This window comes from Haplochromis burtoni, unplaced genomic scaffold (genome assembly GCF_018398535.1).
Source record: "Haplochromis burtoni strain Fernald_Lab_line unplaced genomic scaffold, NCSU_Asbu1 Contig_481, whole genome shotgun sequence".
NCBI classification, from domain to species: domain Eukaryota; kingdom Metazoa; phylum Chordata; class Actinopteri; order Cichliformes; family Cichlidae; genus Haplochromis; species Haplochromis burtoni.
In genome coordinates, this window is record NW_024582842.1 from 233,725 (window position 1) to 249,103 (window position 15,379).

The 15,379-nt window shown below is 40.8% G+C and overlaps 1 protein-coding gene across 8 annotated transcripts in view; it reads right to left on the bottom strand.

Moving 5' to 3' along the window:
- grin2bb (glutamate receptor, ionotropic, N-methyl D-aspartate 2B, genome duplicate b) overlaps positions 1-15,379 on the bottom strand; it is a 130,651-nt gene that overhangs the window by 14,572 nt on the left and 100,700 nt on the right. For all 8 annotated transcript variants that reach the window (XM_042213792.1, XM_005946666.3, XM_005946664.3 and 5 more), the window contains 5 exons: positions 10,967-11,120; positions 8,942-9,067; positions 7,440-7,669; positions 6,186-6,346; positions 4,720-4,907 (listed from right to left, as the gene is read on the bottom strand). In XM_042213792.1, coding sequence (XP_042069726.1) covers positions 4,720-4,907; positions 6,186-6,346; positions 7,440-7,669; positions 8,942-9,067; positions 10,967-11,120 — 859 coding nt within the window. The remainder of the gene's footprint in view (positions 1-4,719; positions 4,908-6,185; positions 6,347-7,439; positions 7,670-8,941; positions 9,068-10,966; positions 11,121-15,379) is intronic.

Sequence of the window (15,379 nt, forward strand, 5' to 3'; positions counted from 1 at the left end):
TTGGCTGCCTTTTGTTCTCTTCTCAGTCAAAATGATCCTAAACTGCTTCAACAGTGTTGCCGTCAAGGCTCTGGACAGACCAATCCATGACTGATAGGTGAGTCATGCTGAGTGTTTTTCTATTCAAAACACTCAGTGTTGAATAGAAAGTGTAACATGGGGCGACCGTGGCTCAGGGGGTTGGGAGGCGTATCTGTAACCTGCACTCTCTGTCCTGGTCATTGTGTCCTTGGGCAAGACACTTCACCTACCGCCTACTGGTGTTGGCCAGAGGTGCCGATGGCGCGATATGGCAGCCTCGCTTCTGTCAGTCTGCCCCAGGGCAGCTGTGGCTACAACCGTAGTTTGCCTCCACCAGTGTGTGAATGTGAGAGTGAATGAATAGTGGTATTGTAAAGCGCTTTGGGTGCCTTGAAAAGCGCTATATAAATCCATCCATCCATTCACTTCCGCTTATCCTTTTCAGGGTCGCGGGGGGTGCTGGAGCCTATCCCAGCTGTCATAGGGCGAGGGGCGGGGTACACCCTGGACAGGTCGCCAGTCTGTCACAAGGCTAACACACAGGGACAAACAACCGTTTGCACTCACATTCATTTGCACATTCACACCTAGTGACAATTTTGGGTTATCCAATTAACCTGTCCCCACAAGCTGCATGTCTTTGGACGGTGGGAGGAAGCCGGAGTACCCGGAGAGAACCCACGCAAACACGGGGAGAACATGCAAACTCCACACAGAAAGACCCCGGCCTGATGGTGGAATTGAACTCAGGACCTGAACTCAGTATATAAATCCAATCCATTATTATTCAGGTTCTATTTTACTGCACTGGCTGAGCGTTTGGGATCATTGTCATGCTGAAAACTGAAACTGTTGCCAATCAGATGCATGGTATCATGGTAAGATTGGCTTCTTAAGGAAGAGACCATTTCTGATTAGGCTTCAGCAGAATCTTTGCTAGGTTGTCTGTTATGTATTGACACAACACCTTTATACCTTGAGTGTGGTGTCTTTTTATGCTTGAATAATTCATAGGTCACAGTTATGTGGTTAAAAAAAAAGAAGAAAAAAATCCCTGAAAATAATCAGCTACAAGAACTAGACTGAAAACTAGTGAAAAAGCAGTCGATATCCAAAGAAACATTTTGAAAGTCCTCCTGAAAGCCTCGAGACCTCTTTTAAAAAATTACCAGAAAGTCTGGAAACAAAATATAAAGAAACGCAGGATGGTTCGAGACTTTTGAACAGTATTGAATATATAACTTTAAAGGTCAGACTCTATTTTCTGTTTCACACAAATATCAGACAGACTCTTCCGGGTCGGTCATTTCATTTAAATTAATTAATTAGACTGCATTTCCCTTTCACAGCTACAGGAGCCAATATGCGAAGGACATCAAACTATTTTCCTGGGGTGCTTTAGTTCCCCCTGGAGTACCCCTCGAACTTTTCCCTTGTTAACATTTCTGACTGGACTAATTTATACAAATAACACAGTCTACATTCAGCAGTTGCACGTTTCATGGGTGGAGAAACTACCACCACTGACAAGTTGGTGACAATTGGTGATTTACAGTATGTACAGTCACATGAAAAAAAGAGCTTTCCCAGGTTTCAGTGCAGTCCTAGGAAAAACTAAGTATACCCTTACTGCTTCCTCAGGAATTCAGAGGGTAAGTAGCAGCCAGATGCTACGGGCTTGAGTAAATGATTGACATCTAGTGTATACACTTCTACAAAAGCAGAAAAGTTTTCAGTTTTCCGGTCTGGAGCATTAAGGTCTATGTTAATACAACGCCACAATCTTCTGAGGAGTGGACATCCCAGCAACTCCAATTCACCCCAAAGTCAGACTCAGAGAAACTGCAAAAAAACTCTGTAGATACAAATCAGACTCCACAGGCCTTAGTTAGCGTGTTATGACAGTACAATTAGAAAAAGCCCAAACCAGTATGTCCTGTTTGGATAGGTTGCTTTTCTCAAAAAAAATGAACATGGCAAAACAACTTAAGTTTGCAAAGTTTATCTGAACAAATCACAAGACGTCTGGAATAATGTTCTTTGGAAAGACAAGACCAAGGTGATTTTTGGCCAGAATGCACAGTCTATGTTTGGAGAAAACCACCACAACTCGAAACAGCATATCAGCGAAAACACCTCATGCTAACTGTCAAGCATGGTGGTGGCGGGGTGATGATTTGAGCCACAGGACCTTGGCCCATTGCAGTCATTCAGTCAGCCATGAACTCCCTAAAGCTTGGTTCATGCAACAGAACAATGATCCCAAGCAGACCAACAAATCTATAACAGAATAGCTGAAAAAGAAAACAACTAAGCTGTTGCAATGGCCCAGTCAAAATCCACACATCAAAGGTCGTGGTCAGACCTTAAAAGAGCTGTGCATAAAAAAATGAGTGCAAAAATCAATCAATTGAAGCAATGTGTAAAAAATACTGGGGCAAAATCCCCCAACAAAGATGTGAGAGACTGACAAAATCACACAAAAAAAATTCAAGTTATTGCTGCTAAAGGTGGTTCTACAAGCTTTGAATAATGGAGTGTACTTGGTTTTTCACAGGACTGTGATACAGATGAGCTGAATTCATTCTAGGTTCACTATAGTTTCATTTGTCACCTATCTCACTGCACGAACCTCTGCCAGCAGTTTGTAGCCAACCCTCGTCCAAAAGGAGTTGCAAAGTTTGCACCATCACTGTGTACCCAAACCTTGTTTGCTAGCCCAATACTCTGATCATGTAGAGGGTGGCAGCTCAATACTAAGCCTCTCGTGGATCAGTGCTCTCATCATCATCACTCTTTTAGAATGACATCAAACATCCTGCTGCTTTCTTTCAGTCACCACCCAAAACACACGGAGCTGGAGCTTAAAACAAAACAGAACCGGCAAACTGAGAGCATTGCTCTGTGATGCATACAGTATCACATTTCACAGACGGTGTCAACACCATTATTTTCTAGTTCCTCTCCTTTGAGTCCTGTATTCAGGACTCTGCCTCCTTTATATTGAAATAACACCATATTGATGTAATGGTGCCACCATAATATATGATGAAGCTGCAGCACCAATTTAAAGAAAGATAAATGTGCTGGTTATAAGCACTCAGCCCCAGAACTCCCTGCACATATCACGTATCACCCAGTGGAGGTGGTGAAGGTTTTAAAAATGTATGTACTTTTCATTGTAGACTGAGCTTTAAAGTTTTTATATGTCTGTATCTATTAAACTGTACATCAGTCAAAAAATGGGAAGGACTTTACTTTCAAGTGGACCTATTATTCTTTTCTCACACACACACACACACACACACACACACACACACACACACACACACACACACACACACACAGATATATGTATAAATACATATATATGTGTGTGTGTGTGTGTGTGATAAAATATGGCCAGTTTTCTTTCTAATTTTGGATTTTTGTGAATGACAGTAAACATCCCTATTCCTATTTTTCTGTTTAAGATGGCTATACCTACCAGACAATACCTACCTGGTAACCATACCCACCTGAGATGAACACACCCACCTGCTGTCCATACCTTGTGTTCACGAGGGGCAGTCAATCATAGTAAAGGAGGCTTAAAGTCAGAAGAGGTGCTAAAACTGCTTATTTCAGACAGTGGATGATCTATGGGTGTTCAATATTACAAAGGTAAAAAGAAAACTTTGACTTAAGCAAAGTTACTATATTTTTATTTTGACTCAAAACAGAGTCGAAATCGAAATATAGAATTTTTAATGGCCGTATCAAACCCCCTTCGATATATTACTGCTGCAGACAAACATTCAAATCATGTCACTGATATATGTATAGGACCATCCTTACTGATGTGCTCCAGACCGAGCCTGAACAAATCAAATATATTTAAGGTGTTCGAGCTGAATTTGGTTTTTCCACCTAATCACTCTGCCGTTCCGTAGGCCCTGTTCCTGAAATCAATGTGGAGACATAAGACGATCACAACAATCGAACAACATCTACAGGGTTCAGCATTTCAAGACCACCTTTGTCCAGCTTTACTCCTAGCAATGTTCAGTTAAGGTCAATATTTAATTTCTTTGCCAAAGCGGGCTTTTGCAAAAACACCTCCCGAGCTACCAAATAACCAAACCATCCCCCGTTGAAACTTTCATTTCTACAGCCACAGCAGCTGCAGCCTTTCAGGCCTGCTGGTACCGCGCTGTTGATTAAGGCCTGCGATGAGCCAACCTGGCTCTGGAGGCCTCATCCTGCAGCTCGACAGCCTCGCTGACTGCTGGGTTTCATCAGCAGGCTCTTGGGTTGTCACCATAGCGAGTACCGGCCACCTTCTGAGTCACTGCTCCTTCCATGACTCCAGTTTTACTACCCCGATGAGAGCATGACTTCACTTTGTTATTTTCAACCTGAATGATTATTGTACAAATTAAGGCTGCAGCAGAAGTTTCTTAAAAGTAATGGTCTATTTAATTTGCCTGTAATATCACTATCACAACATTACTTGCCCAAGCCCTCTCTGCAGTAGGCAATAGTCACTGCAGTTATGACACTAAAAACAAATCATTATCTTTAAAAAACTAAATTTACATGACAATTATCTAATCTTTTAAGACTGTGATGACTTGCATAACTTGTATAATTGTTATATGAGATACAAGACACTAGAATATTTATTAATTTCCTGTATTGCATCATTTCAGTCCTTACCATCTCCAAATAGCATCAGAATAGCTAGATCCACAGCCCGTTTCCACCCTGAGTCTTTCTGAATGGCGATGCCGTATCCGGTGGAGGCAAACACTTTGCCGCTCCCGATGGTGACCAGCTTACACCCCTCATCTCTGCCAGCCATGTAGTTTAGCACTGCAGCGTCATAGATGAAGGCATCCAATTTGCTGTGAAGGATGACAGAAGAAAAATGAGCTGGAAGTCAAAGCTGTGAAGCCACCTTCACCACAAATAGTGACAATGTTCAAATCACCGATTCATTATGTCAAATGGAGATTTTAAGACACTGAATCACAATCATCTGTGTCATTGAATGGTCTGAGAGGTTCCCTGTAAAGTACGGTGTGATTAGGCAGTAAAGAAAAAAGGCAGGTAAGTCATTTTTAATGATATGTTTGTCTCTGCACATTTTTGCATGTTGACCTGACCTGGTATCCACTGCACTGACTGCAAACTCCAAGCTATGCTTGTTTATGATTAATTGGTATTAATTCTCTTTTTTTCAGGTAACAGTTAATAAGAAATTGCAAAACACTGAGAAAATTTACAAGGAAATTGAGTTTCTCTCATATAAAGTGCTACAAGGCAAGACTGTGTGATCTTTTTAAGGCAGTAATAGCACAGAGGCAATTCAAGTAAAATACAAATAAAATATAAATTAGTACAGTAAACCAGGTAGGAGAAATTTAGGCCATTAACTCTTCTGTAATGAGGAAAGGAATCTATTTTAGGTTGTTCTCTTGTCATGGAAATTGTTTAGGTGATAGATAACACCTAAACACCGGTCATAGAGTTCAAATATAAACCTCGCTGTTTAAATGACCAATTCCATTCAGATGTGAAGAAGTAAAATATATCACTTTTGTTTCCAGTGTTGAGAACGAATCTTCAAGCTCAGTAACTAAACTGACCATGAGACCAAAGTGTTTCAGGGTCTGGGGTGGTGAACTGCCATGTTTCCTGTAAAACCTCTGCATTGTGTTCTATCCATATTAACCCTGGGTTAACAGATACAATGACATGACGGTCTTCAGATTGGTGACAAATCTCCACCAAGGGCCCCTCAGGGCTCCAGGACCTCTGTGCCCTTCATCACAGGTTCGTCCCTGTTCTGTTTTCTTCAGCCGTGGTGGGTGAAAGCGTTTGAAGACAGGGAGAGAGAAAGAGTGAAGAGGAAGTAAAGATGTTACCTAGCTTTCAGAGCAAACGCATGCTACGCTGCTATTCTGGGTGCCAGTGGCAGGCAGATACGCTGCCCACCCACATTACCCAGAATGCTCTCTTTTCCTCTGTCTCCCTCTCCTTTTTCCTTCATCATCTTTTCTGTGTATTGCATCAGTACAGGACCTTACGGCTCCATAACACAGTCTCTCTTCTCCCTCCTGAAATCTTTTCAACTCCCTCCTAGCGTCCCACATCAGGCCCGCTATCTCTCTGCTCCTCACCCAGTCTTCAGACTGTACAGGGCTTCGTCTACATTCTTCTGGTGGAAGCTCGTCATGTAGGCATGCATGTCCCGGTAGTTGTTGCGGATGTTGCGTTCTGTGCTCCCATTGGGCACTGTGCCGAACCGGAACGGCGGCGAGAATTCGTTAGGCTTCTGGAACTGCGGTGGGGGGTTTCGGGAAAAGAAAACACACAGAGAAAAGAGCAGTGAGCTGCATCAAATAGCCTTTTAATGCACTGTTAAGCAGGACTTTAGCAAGCTTAAAATCAACTAACTGTTTAGAGATGTGAAGAATCCTTGGACATGTTTAGACAAATATGTATGACTCATCAGATCAAGTTCAGAATAAAGATGTGCAATTTATGTTAGAAGCATAAAAATGCTGAAAAGATCAAAGCAGCAGTTTTAGTTTCTTAGTTTTATTTCTTATTTAATTACTTGATGCAATCGTAAATTTTTTAATTTTTCTAGATTAAATGGCAAATTCAAAATGCACATCAGTCTCATCCATCCATCCATACAGGGTTGTGTCCCCTTATGAGAAGCAATCTGTGCAATCGTTTTGCAATCAAGTGTGGAAAGATGTTGAGAGTGTAACACCCTCGACCTCTGGACAGAGGAAAAATAAAAATTTAAATGCAACCGCCAGGCAAGCATTTTTTTTATTTGTTGTAAGGAGGTTCTATCTATTTTTACTCTGTGACTGAGCTATTACATTAAACTACCAGTTACAATAAGCTAACGGCCCCATTCTGAAAAACCACATGTTGCACCTGCATCAAAACTAGCTACAGTAGCAAGTTAGCAGAGAGATCAAATAAGTTCAAAGCACTGAATCGAAACACTCATCCATAATATTTTGGGGGTTTTTGGTCTCATCTTCCTCCCCTCACCCCCCACCGGTCACAGCAGATGGCTGTTCCTCCCTGAGCCTGGTTTTGTCGAAGGTTTCTTGCAGTTAAAAGTGAGTTTTTCCTTCCCACTGTGTGCTTGCTCAAAGCAGGCTGCTGTCTGCAGTAATACAGGCTCCTTAACTTACAAAATAAAGCACCTTTAGGTGGCTGTTGTTGTGATTTGCTGCTATATAAATAAAACTGAATTGAATATTCATTCTAAATAGAAAAAGTAAATTAATAAAAAAATAATAAAACAGACACTAGTTTCACTCCAAATTAAGTAGCCCACTCTCACATGTGTTCACACCCATGTGCTCCTTCACCCCACAAACTATCACATTGCCTTAAATTCACACCTTTTTGTCTGACAGGCCTGACACCTGGTCAACGTACTCCTCCTGGATCATGAAGGCAGCCAGGTTGGCAGTGTAGGATGCCAGGAAGATGACAGCAAAGAAGGCCCACACTGACACCATGATCTTACTGGTGGTGCCTTTGGGATTCTGCACAGGGACAGAGTTGTTGAAAACCAGACCCCAAAGCAGCCAGATGGCCTTACCGATGGTGAAGGAGGGGCCGCCGGGCTCTGGGAGACAGAATGACAGGAGAGGAGGGGGAGGAGGAGGAGGATGCAAAGCAAAAGGGGAGAAGAAAAAGGGATCAGTTTCACAGATCACAGGTATTACCTTGCTTTATCTGCATTTACTCATTGAAGGACTCATTTGATGGATGGGAGAAACACGGCATAGATTTAGCCCCATCCTTTAGTTTGTCAGTGATCGCAGGATGTGCTCTACAGTCAACATCTGTTCTTCCAGACACAGCAATGACAACCCACTGTTACACACCACTAACTCTGCTCCACCTACCTCTACGGGAGTATGACAAGGTGGCAGGAAGGATACACTACCTACCACAGAAATGAGGAGAGGGACGAAGGGAGGTGGGGGGGAGATGGGCGCACAGCAGGCTGCAATTACATATGCTACAGCTGCAGCAGCAGTACAGGACAACAGCCTTACACAACCCAGCGATTAAGTGACACAACCCATAAGACATTCAGAAAACAGCACTGTAGGAAACATTACTCCAAACTATTTTATTCCCTTCGGTCCTTGAAAGAAAAAAAAGGCTGTAAGCAGCAATATAACACTTCTCTGATTTTATCTTGAGAGGTTGCTATTGTGGCAACCTAATACAATCCTCAGAGTCAAACAGAGCGAGCATATAAAAGCTAGAGGGGAAAAAAAGGAAACCCAGAATGAATCTGAGCCATTGATTTTGATAGGCAAGTTGATATGAATGGAGTGCTGAGACTGCATTTGATTCAACAGGGTAGTGTTGTTTGATACTGTCAGACATCATTAGACCTGACATACATTTTCAGTGTAAGGTACCAGATCTTGTTAACTGTATTCAGCAGTTTTACAACCGTAGATGTGGCGGTGTAATGCTGCTGTAATATTTGAGAACAGAAACGATTTTGTAATGCAGGAACAGAGGAGTCTTTGTTTTTGCGCAGCGATGCTAAGAATACTTAAGATCAGCTATCTGGTTCTTGCCAATGATCCTTTTCATTAGTGAAAGAGCTTAAGTGACTATAGATGCAGATAAGCACTCAAGACATCAAGTAGGAAGTCCCAGAGCTCCAGTTGAACTCATTCAGACGGGATTGTCAAAGTAATTTAGCACCTGGAGGGCTCAGTTTGAATGCTGCATTCAAGTTAACAAAGCCTGCTGGCTAAGACTGCATTAGAGCACATCAGATTGCCTAAAAATGTACCTCATTGTTACCTTTTAGCAGCAGGAATCGAGTGGGTCTGGGTTTGTGTGTTAATGGACGTGTGTGTCCTCTCACCTCGTCCGTCTGCCAGACAGCGATTGTAACCCACCGGGCTAAAGTACTCAAACACAAACACAGCCACTGCCGACACGATCAGCAGCATCACAAACATCATCACCCAGACGTCGGCACTGAAGGGCTCTGAAAGCGAGAGGGAAACAGGGAGGGAGGTTGTGAGAAGACAGAGAAAGGAAGTTCATTAAAGCAAATGAAAGTAAATTATAATATAACCCCCCACCCCCTCCTCCCCACCACCACCCCTCGGGTATCAACATGCTTATTTGTATTCAGACGCTATGTGCTTTGTGCTTGTCACATTTATGGATTTTGTCTGAGTTTCTGTGAACACTAACAAGCACCTCTGAAGAGAAACACTGAGAAGGAGGCACGTTTTCCAATTGCTTTGTAGTTTGTATCGTATATTATGGTCTGTGACAAACACCATAGTGTTGTAGCTGACAAAACAATCCCCACCAAAGGTTCACCAGACAGCTCTTCCTGAGCAGTTCACAGTCAGTTAAATTTGTCCAATTTTCAGCTCTATAGTATTTTGCAGTTTCACTTTTCTAAGCACTTTCATGAGGTCCAACTCTTTTCCTTTCATTCTTTACATTACATCACTTTTTAAACAATAACAAATCAGCATATTTATAGTACTGTTTAAAGTCTTAACAACCCCTCATTTCATTACGTTTTGCTTAGAAAATGGGACATTTTCTTTATTGAAATGTGTGTAAACATATCTGGAAATACAACATGTAAGTATATAAGGAAAAAGAGTTTGTACAATTGTAATGAGCTTGAGAGTCGATGTTTGGTACGTCAACTCTCTTAGGCAGCATTTTTGTCATTTCTTTCTATAGGAATAGTTCTTTAAGTGTTTTGGGATCATTGTGATGCTGAAAACGTAATTATTACTTAATTAATTTGCCCATCAGACACTTACCAGATGGTGTTACACGGTGGATCAAACTTTGATGGATGTTTATAATTCTAATGAATTTTGACAAGATCCCCAACAACACTTTGCCGAAACGCATCCCCAAACCATGACAGGGCCACTCCATCAGACCTATTGTCACTGATTTTCAGTGCAGTTCTTGTGTGTCCTTTGCTTAATAATGAATTTTGTCCTCCACTTGTGCAGTTTCCTCAAATATTTTTTGAAGTTTTTAAGTAATAGCTCTTTGGGAATCACCTTGTTGGTGCAAAAATATTTAATACCTGTTTTTTTGTGGATTCAACTTAAGAAATGAAAGAAGAAAGAAACGTGTTTTTGTAACAGGCTTATTATATTTTTACTGCCAGCGCTTTAAATATTATAAATAGCTAAACTAATAAAGGACAGAGGACCTTTTACTTTGACGGAAACATGCACTGGAAACACACTGCATTTGTCAAATCATGAAAAATTAGCTGACAAAACAAGACGATTGTAGTTTCTGCCTACTCCTTTTTCACTTTAAAACATCCCAATGAGCTTTAGAACAACAGAAAGAGTGTCCTGATAAATGTGTGAAAAACGCCTGCCCCCGTGTGCAACATGAAATGAGATTCTCTGGCACAAAGGAAAAAGGACAGAACTTTAAGCTCCTTCTTCAATTATTAAGAAAGAAAATTCCTAAAAATGTTGAACATCTGCTATTCCATTAAACTTTCAGAATAACCTCTCCGTGGACCTTGTAGTGAGATTTTTTTGTCAGCTGCTGTTTTCAAGGCCATAAATTTATCATTTCTCTGTAAACCTGCATTGAATTCCAACAATAAAAATTATTCTTGAAACTTTTTTCAATACTCATCACTGCAGCCATACCTTTTTCAAGTGATATCTTGCTCCCTGTTGCTTTTTATGTCTCCTTTTTATTGCTGCCAGAACAGGTTGTTCACCACAAACAAGCAATGTACTCATTTTGTTGAAAACCTAGTGTCGTCTCTGTCTGTGATTCTGCATTTATTATGCGATACGAGCGTGTGTGCGCATCTGATTGTTCTTGATTGTGCTGTACATCTGCCAGGACCATCAGTTGTGTTTTTACTTACCTAGAAAGGCCGACGGGGAGACGGTCCCATTGCTACGGGAGACCATGACACTGATGCCCGTCTCAATGAAGGGCACAGAGAAGTCGATGACCTCTGACCTCTCCTCGTTGATGGTGAGCGAACCCACCGCCATGTGGGCGTTCTTATCCACTACCTGAGGAACAAACAGGCAGACACGGACAGGAGGGGAACATAGAAGCTCAGTGCTGAATATTCCCAGGTCTTTAAGGGGGATGGTAAATCAGTGCTATCATTTTTAAACTATCCACCATGTTTGCTAAGAGACCAACAGGCTTTTCCCAAAGATTGAAATCAGGAGGAAAAGGAGATCATTTCCACACTGGGTCAGAGCTGAACTCCCCACCAGCCCAGCCTCCCTCTAAGTGTGTACAGGTATATTTAGTCCAAAGTTTCTGGAGCCTCAGGCCATGAATAAAAAAGGAGCACAAAAGACTGTTAAAAAGGGATGTATGTACGCCAGAGTGAACAGGAATCCTGCATGCTGCTTGTTCCCTCTGTTTGTCACACTTCTTCATAGTGGCCCGCTCTCTTCTTGCTCTCTCGTTCTGTTCTGTTTTCTGCATCTGTTGTCCTATTTCCCCCATTCAAATTAAATCATTAGCTGCTTGCTTAAGCATTTAAGGATGTGTACTAATGAATTTGTGCATGGGTGCATTGCACATTTGAATAGCACTGCCTTTATGCCAACGTATAACAGCAGCAAATATACACCACAATCTATGGTAACTGGTCTGGAGATTTACTTAGTTTACACTACACTGCACATCTTCACTAATCAATGTTCCCATCGTAATAATGAAATAATTCGCTCGATGTCATGATAAGTTAGGTCTGACATCGCGTTCATTTGTGAAGGCTGCATTGTGGTGGATGTGCAATGTGCAGGAGAGAAATGGGTCTTTCCTTGAGGCTGCTTTCTCCCTCTCTGCCTCTCTTGCCCAATCACTCCGCCTTTCTCTACATGCATTTTTCTTTCCCCATCTCTGATTAGGACCATCATAGCGTCCTCTTGAGTTTTTGTGGAGTTGATCACAGCCTCCCCCACCCCTCTCCCCACCCAAGGCCAAGCTATAGGGAACAAGTGCTGAAGCAGTGAGAAACCACAGAGAGATGACGCAGTGTGCGAAAACCAAGCTGAAAGGGTTTGTTTTGTTTTTTTCCTCCTTTTAACGTCAAAAATTCCAAAACTTCTAAATTAACATGGAAAAAGTTTATTATCTATGATTAACTCGAAGATGTCAAACTGTTGCAGTTCTTTGCGTACTGTGTTTTAGTAACATTACAAATAGGCGATGATCAAACTTCTGGTTTATAAGAAATCACTGATCACAATCCAAACAGAGTTAGCACCATATGCTAACACTGTTCAAAAATCACCAGCATTTGCTGGACCAGGATTTCGGGCAAAGTAATGTCTCTCTTATTTATAGGTTATACATCAAAGGCCGTTCAAAGAACTACATTTTTGACATGGCCTCGATACTTGCAGACAGTTAAAACAATAAAACTGGAAATTTTGGAAAGTCTGGTCATTGTTCACTGAATCATTGCTTGTTTTTTTGTGTGTGCAGACAGGAATTTCTGTCTGCGTCATATACAGTTAGAGCGAAATAAAACTCACTATAAAAATAACCAATAATTAAACTAAAGCATAACACTTACTGACTGTAGCAGTATCTGTATTTGATTTCATACTTTAGGCACTTGATTGCTTAATTGATTTTAAAATGCTTAAAATCTGAAAGTCTGTGTACTCTAATGATATTTTCAAACAAATCATTAAAAATCTGGGGAGAATTGGAAAATAATGAAAATATGTTGAATAAATAAACATAAAGCATACTAAATATATTCAAATTGGGTCCACAGTCCCAAAGGCAGACTCCCAGACCAAAGACAGCCTGGGAGAAAACTTTGAAATTAACACGCTGCTATACATAACATACATAAATCTATGACCCAACCACAAAAGGAGCAATAAACAATATAGATAACATCACGATAATGGCAGCATTATGAAACCGATGGAGGTAAAATGTTCAGAGCAGGTTTTCTGTAGCCGAGCTCTGGCAGTTATTTCCTGATGTGTCCTCCAGCTGTTATCACGACCACACCAGGAATGACACAGTGTGGAAAGAAATAGCAGAGAAATTGCAGCAGTTTTATCATGATGCAGTCTAAATGCATTAAATTTGATGTCTCACTCAACGGTAAGGTTCAATCCATGTCACACAGCTTAGCTTTCATTAAACCTATCACATAATTGCTATAATCTCATACCCTGTACGTGTAATGTGCCAGTGTAATGCAGCCATCATTAATACACCTGTCGTTTTCCTACTGTGACAAGTCAAACATCTGTCAAGAAAAATGTCTGTTAATTAACAGATGTTAAGTGCTCGCCTTCCACTTAATCCTGTTACTCTTTTTGGATATCAGCTCTCACCAAATGTTACAACACTGGCTAATAAGTGACTAATAAATATTTATAAAATGAAAAGAATTACGGTCACCTGGCTGCCTTTTTAGGGCCTTCTAGCAAAGAGATGTTTCTGTAGAAGAGCTGTTTCAAAAATTATTTCACTATCTACAACAAAATGAACTGAACAAAACACTCACATATAAAATGTGCTGGTCTTACTGTTTCTTAGCGATCTTTGGGTTTCTGCTTTAGTGACACTGTACAGGTGTGAGTCATAGTTCATGTGATTTTGAGTCCTTATTCTACCTTTATGTTTAGTCTAGTGATGAGTTTCAGGTTTGCAATCCAATGTTTTGGTTTAGATTTGTGATTTTTATAAGTTGTAGCTCCTTCACTGTTTTCTGTGCCTGTTCCATGCTTAGTTATGCTTGTGTGTTTCTTTTATTTCCTGTTTTGCCTTTAAGGTCAGTTTTCCTTCATATATATATATTACTTTTGTTATCTGATGATCCTGATTGCTCACACTTGTCTCTCATTCTTCTTTTGTTTCTTGTTCCCAATCAGCTCAGGGTGTATAACTAGTCTTGACTTTTTGTTTGAGTGTATAACTACTCCTGTCTGCTTCTTTCGTCTCGTGATATTTTTCGTCTTTGTTCTTTTTCTGATTGCTGTGTGTTTCTGTGATCTCAATACTCTTTTAGATTCCTGTTATGTTGACTTTTATGGGGTTTTTTTGTTGTGGTTTGTCTTTTTGTTTTGTTTTTTTTTTTGGGTTATAAGCAGTCAATGAATGGCTTGCATGTTGTTCTTGAAGCATCCACTTCAAGTCCTCTTTTATACACTCCACCCATGAAAGGAAAAAGTAATAGACTCATGAAAAGCAATGCAACCTCAGCTTATGGTGTCTTGCTCTAGTTGCAATAACGTATCTCAGTGAGCTAACTAAGGATCCAGTAACACAGGCTGAGATACCAGTCAGTGACTCTGGCAATCACAGGTTGTAAAGAAAAATGTTTATTTCCTGATCATTTGTCAAATTGTCGTTCCAGCCCTGTATTCCAGCCCTAAACCTAACCTTCTCCCTAGCCCTAACCATAACCTTATTCCTAACCTTAACCACCACTTTGATGACGTTAAATAGTGTGTCCGCAAGCGATTTTAAGGAGAAGAGCAAACATGTGTAGATTGAGTCCAAATGGTTCTCACAGGTCCTCAGTTTTCTGATGTCGTCATGTAGGAAGGTGTTGGGTGCCTGAAAACGTAATATGTTGACGATTTGTCACCTAGCGTAAAATGTTACGCTTTGGGATGAGAACGTGTTGTTCCAGAAAACCCAGCATCTTCTTTGTAAACTAGAAGATGAAGCAATTTTCTAGCGACCACAGGAGGTTTTGGTGCAGCACACCTCTTCACCTGGTCTTAGTTAGCAACTTCCACTTTTTGCCCTAGCGACCTGAGGTTTCCAGGGAGTTGTTAGCCTGTGCGACTGAGGACTGACAGACAACAACCTGCATGCAAGTTTGCCATGAAATAACACAAACTTACACAGAGATATACATTGAAAAAAATCATCAAGTATTAAGAGTCTGTGCACGTGGAATGGACATCACGTGGCTCTCAGATCACAACCATTTCATAATCAAAATAGTTGTCAATCAAATCTCTTACTAAGATGAAGAAAGATGTGCATTTGCTTTCTTAATCGCAATAACACAATCAAACAATCGGCCGCTATTGTGTAAGGAAGCAATGTCTGCATCAGAATCTGTCTATTTATGGTGCACCTTTTTCTGTCATACCTCATTCATGTTGACTAAATGAATGAATGAATGAATGCAAATAATACAATAGATGGTAGGCACCACCATCAGCAACACACTGCTACCAATGATGAGCTATACAAATATAAAGCACTGCAGTTATACTGTAAGTCCAATCATTATGATGGAAATCAGAGAAAGAAATTAAAA